General features: G+C 37.8%; 1 protein-coding gene across 2 annotated transcripts in view; it reads left to right on the forward strand.

Annotated features, from left to right (window-relative positions):
• EPHA3 (EPH receptor A3) overlaps positions 1-12,251 on the forward strand; it is a 174,426-nt gene that overhangs the window by 141,887 nt on the left and 20,288 nt on the right. For both annotated transcript variants that reach the window (XM_058800095.1, XM_058800096.1), the window contains 3 exons: positions 1,278-1,463; positions 5,243-5,304; positions 7,520-7,729. In XM_058800095.1, coding sequence (XP_058656078.1) covers positions 1,278-1,463; positions 5,243-5,304; positions 7,520-7,729 — 458 coding nt within the window. The remainder of the gene's footprint in view (positions 1-1,277; positions 1,464-5,242; positions 5,305-7,519; positions 7,730-12,251) is intronic.

Genomic DNA, 12,251 nt, shown 5'->3' on the forward strand with positions numbered 1-12,251 from the left:
TAGGTTAATGTAGTTGGGCTGCCTGGGGAGCTCTTTCCAATGAAATAATTTTCCAACAAAGTGAACCTGCTTTATATCCATAGACAAATAGGAAGGGCCCATCTTTTATTCTCTTGCAGCATCTGCTGGCCTTGAGGTACTTTTGGAATCTGATTAATCACTCAAGCTCTGGATCATTCAGCCATGGCTGAATGGGACTGTGTTGATGGACATTACCCATAACCTTTTCCTTCCCAGAAGTTAAACAAATATCAGATTCACGATTCCAGCTTTAAAATGAAGGATTGGTTGCTGGGCTGCTGGCTGAAATCATAGCTAAAGTCTCCATTGACAGTAACTGTAAAATAGTTCTAAGACCTTAGCTTGTTACAGCTTTTTGGACCATTAAAACATCAAGAAAATGGACTTGGAAGCAGGGTGCTACAAGATTTATTTCAAGCATTTTCCCCCCTTTCTTCTGTTTTCAAGATGTGCTTTGGTCTTCCTATTTTGTGGTGCTCTGACAGTATTGAGCTGGGGTTAGTGTTTGAACTCCTGGTAAAGTATAATGGTCATTTGGGCTTGCAGAAGTTGAATGCTTTTAATTAGGTCTGAAAAAAACTCAACTCCCTTTAGTTACTAGTAACAGCTTTTAAAATTTGTTTTCTGAGCTGCTGCCTGTCTTGGCAGCCTGAAACACAAAGAGTGTTAGAATCAAAGGATGTAATGTCAGTGCTTTTTAGCAATATATATGTACATAAAAATGGATCTTCCTTTGACTGGTTATTATCTTGATAGTACAGTTCTATGCCTAGAGGATGAAGCAGCTGGTGGTAAGATATGGTAACATGAATTTCTATGTTGTTGACTCAAATCTAACCTGGGTTAGCAACAGAGGAAGGTCATTGCCCTACCACACATTTTTTCGGGTCTTTTTTGATTAACTTGGCTGTCTAAAAAATAAAAATATTCAGAAAAGAAAAGCTGAAAAGGGGCATTGAAATCAGTTGCTGCTCAAATAATAATATATTGAAACTTCCTTATGTGATCTGTGTAAAAATTATTCAACAGAAAAAAAATTTCAAGTAAAGTGTCTTCTTCCAACAGTTTTCTATATATTTAATACTTCCTCTTCTGAATGCTAAGATAATTTTCCTTGTGCTCTGCTCTTACATGTTGCAAAAGGGTAAACCAGTGTACACCACATTGCAGGGGCTTGAGTGCTGATTGTTCTTCCTTGAATCCCTACGGAGTAACCACATTTCAGCTTTCATCACTTTTCCACTCTCTTTTTTTAGGAGAATTTGGAGAAGTGTGCAGTGGACGCCTGAAGCTGCCTTCTAAGAAGGAAATTTCAGTGGCCATCAAAACCCTGAAAGTTGGCTACACAGAGAAGCAGAGGAGGGACTTCCTGGGAGAAGCCAGCATCATGGGCCAGTTTGACCACCCCAACATCATCCGGCTGGAGGGAGTCGTCACTAAAAGTAAGCAATTCCAGCCTGAATAATTCTCTCATTTGCTGATCAGTCAAAGGAGAGAAAAAGTGAATTATGAATTAAGTCAGCCAGGTATATGCTCTGCAAAAAGCTCAGTAATAAATTGGCAGGTTTAATAAACTCTGGAGTTAGGAATTGCTCCAAAATTGCTCCAAAAGGGCCAGGAGGGACTGGGTGATGATCTGCTAAGGAGTCATGGAGACTGATGAGGCTTCGTAATTGCACTGAACTTCCCTGTGTTCTGCTTTCAGCTAAGTCATTAGATTTGTCATTAGCACTAATTAATGAACAGCCTACCTGGTACAGCAACAGGTTCTAGTGAATCATTAAATAAGGCGAAACTTTTTTCCTAGATGGTTTTCATGCAGGGGAAATAATCCATAAGATATTCAATAGGTACCAGCACAAGGCATGTTCAAGCTCCAGAATTCACACATCATGGTGTGTGTGAATCTCAAAGAAGAAGTCTTGAGGATTTAATCTGTCAGTAGTAAAATTAATTTTATCTCTGTCCTTATATATCTATTTACTTAAATGCCTTTTCTAAATCTGCTTTTGTGTGCTTATGTGTTTGCTTGGGATATTTTTGTTAAAGCATATTCTTCGTCTTTGTTTGTGATTACAAATCACCTTCTCTTTTGGAGAGCAAAAAATTTAACTGAAGCCTCCATGTACATGTGGTATCTTCTTGGAAAAGTAATATATTTCAACAACCTTCTTCAGCCACATTTTCTATATTTCCACTACAGAATGAAGAGATACATTTAGAAATCAAATTTATCTACCTACATTAGTTATTAAGGGGGAGATCAATAAGCTTTTATATGAGGCAATCTTTAAAAAAAAGAAGAAGAAAAAGGAGTCCTCCAAGATTTTTCAGGAAGCAGAAAAAATTGGTGGGATATTTTCTTGTTCATTCCAGAGGACCCTGCTGGCGAAGCAACTCTTTGCCATTTCAGTGCTCAGCTTGGAATTTGCTGAGGATGTTTCTAGTTTAACTGACCAGAAACATGCCAAACACTTTGGGTTTAAGTAGATGGTTTTATTAGTTTGAAGAAAATTTTGGTTTTTAATTGTGTAACTCAAAGTTTCACAAGAATAGGCATGAAAAAATTTCATAGCATACTGCTGAAAAGTATAAGAAATGAAAACCCCACCAGAATATGTCTAAAAGTCTCTAGTGAAAGGTATGTAAAACACTACATGTTATGAAGAGTCACAATTATAATAATAATAATGCCTTCTCTATGTATGATTCATGAAATTCTATTTTGCTGATTTCAATAACAAAGAAATTATTGTTTATCTTAGGTCTCACAGTCCTATTAGGAAAGGTCTGCCTGCATAAATTGAGGTTTATCTCCCGCTTTGTAGTGACACACATTTTGTACAGTCAGAATAAGATTTGCAGTCACAAAATCACTTGAAACGCCAGCATCAGCCTGCACACAGCTGAGCTAAAATCTCTTTTGTTACATTTTGTATTCCTGGAGCACTTGAGACAATAATTTAATTGCTGTACAGGCAGGAATTTATGCATTGCTCTTGAATGTGCATTACTAATTCTCTCTGTACTCTGTGTGAGTGACTTTTAGTGAGTTTGCCACTCAGGTGCATTCACAGCACTGCTGTCTGGTTTGGGGGGCAGGGGAAGGACATCAGGAGTGCCAGCTGCCCATCACGTCCATGTGTGAGAGAGCAACTCTGAATATTCCCTGCTGAAGCCAATAAAACCTCAGGGGTACAACACCCTCTGCAGATAGCTCCAGAACAGGAGCTGAGAAATCTGCTCTGGAGCTGCTTTTTACTGGGCAAAAGTATATGGCACAAACTAAACATAACAATATAATTATTTGTTCTATTGGACATTCTGCAGGGTGATAGAAGAACAAGCTTGGGAGTTTGGAGGGTTTTTTTTGTTTGGGTTTTTTTTTTAACAAATCAATCACTATATCAGGCTTCCAGCCTTGCCTCCAGCACAGAATTTTTCCTCTGCTCCTTGTGGATTTCTGCATTTCCCAGCTGCTGCCCTGCACTCCTGGGCACACTGCAGGCAGCAGTCTTAATAGCCAGCACACATGTTCTGCTTAGTTTACTAATAATTTACAGCAATTTGCAGCCTGCTATTCTAATAAACCTGGGCAATACTGTTGACACAACTTGTTATCATTTATAAACGGCTGAGCTTTGATAAATGGATGCAGAGGGTTCTTTTAAAACTTCAGAGCATGTGATTCTTATTATGGGCACATTTCCAACTGAATGAGGGTGAAACCCTGCACTTAGATTTTTGAGTGTGGGTGAGCAAGGCAGGAAGATGCTCCTGTAATAATTTGGAAGATATATTTCTTACTCTAATTTAAGTTCTTCTGATAAAGTCTCATAAAATTGCCTGAGTTTGTACAGAAACCAGGCACCTGTCTCCTGGCTTCAAAGTGCAGGGCAAAGTAAATCAATTTATCATAGAAAGTTTTGGATAGCCCTGTACTTGAAAGGTCCAACAGCATATTCTGGGTGTTATCAGAAATCCCTTTGAATTCATGTTACACACAGAGTGCAAGTTAAGTGCTTTTTCTTTTCTTTCTAAGCTAGCAAGACTAAATATAAATAGATTTTTTTTTGAGCTTTTACATTGCTAGATCTCTTATCTGTATCATCTCTTATATCATTCACGATTAATATTTTGCATACAGTATTTCCTACTGGTGAATGGATGAGAGTCAATTAATTACTCATTAGTGTGACTCCCACAGTATAACACATCATTTGTACCGCAGAAAGAAGATATTTGAACCCATTAATTCATAATGTTCTTGTGTTAAATTCATTCTTTGAAATGACTATTTCTCTTCTAAAGTTTCTACTTAGTAGAAGCTGTATTTTTTGAAAAACAAACAGAAAAAAAGTTGTTACCATTGACTTAGCTTTTTGATGGCTTTCTTCTTCTTAATTAAGCTGGGTACCTTTTTCAAGCCTCACGCTGTTCAGTTTTAAAAGCTAAAATTTCACCATGCTCATATACAATATGCAGGCCTTTTGTCCTACTTTTATGGTCAGATGCCTTCCTGTATTTTATGTGCAATAATAATTCATCTCCTTAAATAACTTCATGGTCTTACCCAGCCTTCTCTCTACCACAAAGAGAAAATAAGCAAAGCATTAGTAAATATTATGAAATAATAAAATCCATATGATGGTAAAATTAGCAGGGCAATGACCTTGGTCTGAAAACTTCCCTGTCATCACATGAATTTTTGGATTACTTTCTCTCCAGCTTGTCAGAGCTGCATAGAAAATCTTGGTTGTGTCACAGAATGCCCTAGGGTGGAGGGAATGGTTTCAAAAACTGGTCTGAATATATCTGGATGAGTTTTGGGGGAACAAAAAAGGCTTTTCAAGGGCTGTTTTCTTAGAGTTTGCCAATGCATGTTCAGGTCCCAGCTACGTCCACGGGATCAGGGATTTTTTGTGGTCAGGGATCCCAGCACAGAGAAAAGGAGCTCCTGCAAGGAGGGAATGCCCATCTTACAGTTCTGCTTCTCTTTCCTGTGCCCTGTGTTTTACTGAGCACTTTGCTTTCCATCTGTATCTGCACCCAGCCTCAGTTTGCCCACACATCTTTTGCTTCCTTTCTAAATGTAAAGGAATAATGTAAAAATTATCCTTGGGGCTAGGAAGATTTGGACACAATCCTGAAATGTTTGGGTTTGCTGATGGTGTTCTAATGTGTTCCTTTGAAAGGCCTGACCCCTGTGCTCTATTTCCAGGTAAGCCAGTTATGATTGTTACTGAATATATGGAAAATGGATCCTTGGACAGCTTCCTACGAGTAAGTGCAACAGGAAACTAAATGGGGCAGAAGTGCCTCTTGTTCTGGACCTGTTAGGTGTCTGCTGCCACTCTGCACTGATTCATCAGCAGCTCTTGTTGCTTGATATTTTTTTTATTTTCATTTAGGTTTGTGAGTATCATGATGTGCTCAGAAAGCCACTTAGGGATCTGCTGGTCCATTTGCAGTAAGCATTATTCCAAAATTAAGGCAATTTTGGTTGCATTAGTGTGTCATATCTATTAAAAATGAACAAAACAAAGCAGCATTCTGGCACACAAAAAATGAGAACTGTTTTTCTGGAGGCTGAATTATGACTGTAGTGCAGTTATGCTTATTGGTTGGCAGTCTCTTTGTCTAAGCAAGAGATTTTCAAAATTAATAGATTTGTGGAAATTTTATCAGTAATGAAAAGTTGAGAGAATAGCCCCATACCTGAGGATGTTAGAAATGTTTAACTAGCAACGTTTACTGGCCTGTTTTCTTTTTCCAACCTTAGACACACTAATGCTGTTGCTGATTTATCTTTGTTTTCTGTCAAAGTTGGTAGTGAGCCTAAAAAAATTCAAATGCTCCCTGCGTCACCAAGATTTACTTGTGGCAAAACAAGGAGTGCAGGAGAAGTGAAATCCCATCTGAGGGGAAACACTGGTTTAATTTTAATTTGTTAGGGCAAATTCAGCTTTGGCTGGGAGACTGCTTTGGTTCTGCCACGGCTGAATGACATTATCCCCCAAATTCATAACATTGAACTAGACGTTTAACCCCAGAAGGGGATAGATTGTCAACCTTAGTTTCTCTATGTACTATATATGTTATGGTGTCCACTGGAGCATGTAAAATACATATAAATAATGTGTCAGTATAGCTGAATGAAATATCTCTGTACTGAACTATATATATATTTTTTTAGACTTGAAATCCTTGAAGAGAGCCCTGAGGAAGGGAGAATAATTTCTGACTGCACAGAACAGTTGTTCAGCTTGTTCTTTCATTTTAGTGTGATTTTTTTTTTTTTACTACTGTTATGTGGAAGCATAGATAAGAACCTTGTGACTCATTAATATCACAGGCAACTCAGGCCCTCTAACCTTTTTATAAATGCCTTTTGGAACTACTTAGTTTGCTTTCCTCATTGCCATTGAGAGGCTCTCTGAGCATCTGATTCTGTTCATGCTTAGAAACCTTCTGGTTTTTAGCGAAATCTTTTCCAGAGTCTATATTAAATTCTCTTGTGTTGGCTCTGATAAAAAAGGGACAGACAACAGCTAAGAATCTTTTAAAATATTAATTTCTTCATGAAGGGGAGTTCTGAGAGACTCTTTAAGTATTCACTGTGTCTTATATTTGCCTAATGTTTCCAGTGCTAATATTACCCCCAAGTACACTAACCAAAAATGAAAAATAGATGCAATCAGTCTGGCAGACTGATTCATGTCAGATCACCTCATGTGACAGAGCCAACTCCCTTGTATTTAATAAAATTCCAGAAGCAGCAGCATGAGGAGCTGGAGAGCTGCCCATGAGGTTACATTTACAGCACTGGGGAATTCATCTGAGAGCTGCACTACAGCAAATGCTGTCCTATTGTCTATGTATCCATATATCAATATCAAAAGTAGCAAACAGGATTAGTAAGAGTTGGGAGATTTTAATTATGCCCAGAAGTAGATGATTTGAAATATATCCAAGCAATGCTTTCTAGGCTAAGTCATAATATGTTTCAGTAATTTCTGAATTTTTGAAATTAGTTTAAAACTAACAGAATTTGAAAGCCGCTGACTCACATCAGCATTTGCTTTTGTTAAATGAATTCCTGTGTAATAGAAAACTTTCATTAGGCCATTGGGGAAGGCTTGGATTTTCACTAGAAAATCCTGTGGCCTTGCAGGGAAGTTGGACATCTGTTTCTGTAATGTTCTGACACTCCAGTCTCAGGAGCACGCACGACTTAGATTTATGTGCTGCTTTCACACGTGCCCCATCTAGGAAATTAAAACTCTGATGACAGCAAAAAGGGGAAAAATGAATTTTTATTTGAATTGCAAATCTGTCCTCTTCCCTCAGCTGATTGGGAGACCAACATGTGGCATTTAAATCACAACGCCTGACTCATGAGCTCTTCATTTGAGGAGCTTCCAGGTGATTTATGAAAAAAATCTGTGCAAGAAGGAGCATGAGCAATCCCTGAGATGACATTTCCAATGTTTTCCAGAAGCATGATGCCCAGTTCACAGTCATCCAGCTGGTGGGCATGCTTCGAGGGATCGCATCTGGCATGAAGTACCTGTCAGATATGGGCTACGTCCATCGGGATTTGGCTGCTCGTAACATCCTCATCAACAGCAACCTGGTCTGCAAAGTCTCAGATTTTGGTCTCTCTCGTGTGCTGGAGGATGACCCAGAAGCTGCTTACACCACAAGGGTGAGTTCCTGTGTTCCTTTACCTTTTTTAAATTCTTGTTGGTTGTGGCAAAGACTCAAATCTGATGGAAATCTGAAATCTGAGGCTGTGTTGCAGAGGGCAGTCAGTCTGTCTGCCCAGAGATGCTCAATAAACCAGGAGCTCATCACAATTATTTTTAAATTCATGTCTGGAGAAAATAAAAAATGTGCATGCAAAAAGTATGGCTTGTGTTGGTAGATTACTTTCCTTAGACTATTCAAAATTCTTGGATCTGTTTCTTTCTCCTGGCTGTGTAAAGGAGTGAATATTACAATTAAAGCCTGAGTTCTTTTGGCACACAATAATTTACGCCTTCATGTGTGCTTTGAGAAGTTTTAGTTACACTGCGTATTTATCTCCCACACAGTAAAAAAAAATCCTACCCATTGAATTTTTTTGTGCTTTCTAGCATTATAAAACATATTTCTGACTGGGGCATACTGCAATCATGTTCTTCAAGTGTGTGTCATTATACCTGCTCTTGTACTCCTAACTGAGTAAAACAAAAATTGCACATCTGATTATGACCTTGAATAACACTTCCCTTTTTTTATGGGAGCCTTTAGCTTTATGTATATAGCTGTACTATACTTGGATATCTGGTTGTTCATTTTAATGCTATTTAAAGTGGATTTTGTAGGCTTTACAAAAAGTGACATTGACATCCAGTATCTTAGTCAAGTGTAATTTGCATTGCTCACAGTGATCACCTCATCTTCACTGTACAAACAAAATTACAATGTATCAACATAACCTTAATGTGGGTTTTATGAGGTTTCTTTCATTCCTGAACACTGACAGGAGCAATCAATAATTTTAGTAGTTTACATGCTGCCTTCTTCATGATTGAAATAAAATAACATGAGAAATGAGTAATGACAGATTTCTTACACATTATATACTCATACATTAATAGATACATTTATCATACCTTCATAACTTAGCAGGCATAAAGACTCTATTCTTTACTTGACCTTTCAGTGTTTTCTTTGCCCTCTGATAAACTTTGCCAAGGAGTTAGAAATATGCAATATATAGCACTTTAGAAAACTGTCTGCAGAGATCTGGCATGGTTAATACAGAGAGACATTAGCAGGAGAAAGCAGTGTTCATTCTCAGTAGTGTTACAGCACTAATATATAAATATTATAAATATATTATTATTAATAATAATAGTAATTATTATTATAAATAAATAGGTGTATTGCTGTGTCAGATACTTGTTTGCTCTCCTAAAATCAAGCTGAAAATGAAGCATTGGATGAAGCTGTCACATCAGTGACGTGTCTGTAGGTGGCTTGGACAAATCAGGCTGCACAAGTTGTCAGTGTTTTCAGCCAGTGTTCTATGTGAATTTCCTCTTCCTCTCCCCCTGCCACCTATTTTCTGAGTCTACCTGCTTATTTGCAATTAGATAGTGAAATCAGATGGAAAGAAACTATTTTGTGAAGTGTAATCATCTGTGTTCAGTAAACTCCTTCTGGCATTCATGGTGTGTGTGCAAACTGCTGCAGGAAGAAGCTCAGGTAATTAAAACCTTCAAATACAACTTAGGACAAATCTAATTTATTTTTTCAAGAGTTGTTGCTGTGAATATACCTGTGCCACATGTTGGCTCTGAGAGAAGAACAAGGCTATTTGATATTCATCTTTTTTGCTCACATTTCCCTTTGAAGTGAGTCTTATGTTGATGTCAGGGGAGTGTTTCCAGGTGGGATGTTTGATCCCCAGCTGAAAAAATGGGGATCACAGATGTGAAACAGAGTTTCACTCCACTGGCAGAGAGATGAACAGTTTGTGTTCCTGCTGCTTGGATATTTCACAAAACACAGGACCATTTCCTAGGCTTAGCACATTTTGCAACCACTAATTATAGGACAAAAATAGTGCCACTTTTTAAAAATAATGGTATCATCTCAAATTATTTCATGCCTAATAATAGAATTGTCCCAAAACAAATGTCTTTAAAACTAAAGGATGACAAGAAGATATTTTAAAAAGCAACAAAAAAAATCTAAATTATAACTCAAATTTCAAACATTACAGAGTGTGTATTATATTGATGTCCCCCTGTCTTCCAGTTCTTCCTATTCCCAGTTGTCCATTTAGTATCAGTGGTCCTAGAAATTTATAGAGTTAGTTGCAAAGATGGATGCTTTATCTATTTAGGCTTCTTATCTACCCCTATTTTCCACCTGTAAATGTCAAAGCCTGAGAATTATTTCACTGCTTTAATTCATAATTGCAAGTCAGGATTGATCTACCCCCAAGAAGCCCAGCCAGGCTTTCAATACTCAGCACTGCCTGGGTGAAATTTTATGTTGTGCTGTTCTCAGAAGCCATGTCTGAAGCTTTGCATTAAGGCTATGAACATGTATTCTTTTATACATCAATAATTTATGTATTCCTTTATATATCAATGCACAATCTGTGATATTCATGCTATTGTACCGGAAGCCTGAAGGACAATGCAAAGATCACAAGTGCACGTGTGAATTACAGGGAATCAGGAGTTGTAAGGAACTTTCCTAACTGAGAGGGTCATTTTTTACCTCCTGAATTATTGTCACTGCCTTGATACCACAAAAGGCCTTTGGCAGCCTGGGGTCTGCCTGCTTACAGAAGCAGAAGCCAGCATGTGAACCAGGCTGACTGTTTGGATTTTTTAATTTTTTCACAGAGTCTTTGTGCCTGAGGGGATGTGCTGTAATTATCCACATTCTCCATATCTATTCACTTTTAATTGAAACACTGAGATTGTATTAAAATTGTCATTTCAAATGGATCTGGTTTATCCTTATTATTTTTCAGATGTCTGTATGACAAGTGGGTGGACTAATCACACACTATGAAGTGGAAGGGAATTTAAGCCATCACAGTTGCAGAGGGACTGTAATTATGTCTCTCAAAGACAATATTTTTGGGTAATCTGTAGGTGAACTTTGACTATTTAAGCACATAGATACATCACCAGTATTCATGGCATTTTAATGTAAATACAGCCCATGTTGGACAGAAATCAGTTGTGTTTTCCCTATATATGCAAAATCACAGTGATACAGTCTGAATGTATTGAAGGGTGTGGTAAAAAAGGAACCAAAACCCCATAAATTCTCTTGCCCCAAAGCACAGAGGAGAGGAGCAGTGCTCCGTCATCACTGACTACTCAAGGAGGAGATGATTTCAATATAAAACATGCATTAGTAAGGGACTGACAAGCAGAATCTGATAATGTCAGGTGTGTAAAAAGGTAAAACTGGCTCATCTCACTCACATGAATCTCTCTTGTTCTGTGCCATTAAGATATCTCCTGGCCTCTCCTAAGTCCTGGTATAATGAATGAATGCCAGGCTTTTACTTTCAGCTCTTTCTGCAAACTCCTTCTAGTAATTCAGTTAGAATCCATTTTTCTTGATTCACTCCTCCCCAGGCCTGTGGCTTAGGTGCCTGTGCCTGTCACCCTGTAACAGATTATAAATCAGAATATTGGAATGGGTTCTGAAGCCCTGGAAACAGCTGCCTTGTGCTGGAGTGCCAGACGTGCTCGAAATAAATTGAGGACTTCATTGACTTTAGATGAATTACATTGGAGAGACAGATACTGCAGGAATAGCAGCTCCATCTACAGAAGATAAAACTTTTGGTTACTGCTGGCTCTCTGATTTCCAACCCTGAGAGAGGTTCTCTGACCCAGAGTGCCTGGGATTTTGAGCTGAAGTAACAAACTCCTACAATTTCTAACACCAAAACTGTCTTTCTACTCAAATTTAGGGAGCTGAGCTTGATGATGAGCATGTCCTTAAAGGCAGACCATGACAAAAATATATAAAAACTGTACTTATCTTCAGAAAATAATCAGTAAATATATTGCTGCTCTTGTTCTTAAATTATTCCAAAAAAAGTCAGCAAAATCTCTTTTTAAAAATAATTATGACATTTATATGACAAATTGGGGAACAGAAGAGCAAAATTACACTTTTAGACTCTGTTCACTGGCAGTTGATTTCTTTTTTTAACTACATTTTAATTAATATTTTTGAGTTATTTTGGCAATGCTGTGTGGATCTGCAGGTTTGTATAGAATTACAGCTGAGACTTAGCAAAGAGAATTTGAAAGTCACTTACTCACACTCATTGCAAGAAGAATCGGGGGTAGATACACCTTCTTTTTTCAGTAAAGCAAAGCCAGAAGTTGTTTCATTGAGTTTTTAATCTTTCTGCAATAAAGCAGTCCCAAAATGTGAGGAGACTAATTAATGCTGCCTTTTTTTTCCTTTTTTTTGTAAAAGTGTTTCTCCAATTTCATAGATAACTTTTTACATAAGATTATAAAGACCTTCTGTCCAATATGAAATTCCTGCCCCCGTCTATTGGGAGATGTCCGATTCTCTTTGTGGTGGTGGGGTCTTTGTTGATGTAAATTTAGGATGTGGCTTTCCCCCAAGATTCATGTTCTTTATTGAAAACCAGGGCTCACTTCTAGCATAGAAAACAGAGAGAT

The sequence above is a fragment of the Ammospiza caudacuta genome, chromosome 2 (genome assembly GCF_027887145.1).
Source record: "Ammospiza caudacuta isolate bAmmCau1 chromosome 2, bAmmCau1.pri, whole genome shotgun sequence".
NCBI classification, from domain to species: domain Eukaryota; kingdom Metazoa; phylum Chordata; class Aves; order Passeriformes; family Passerellidae; genus Ammospiza; species Ammospiza caudacuta.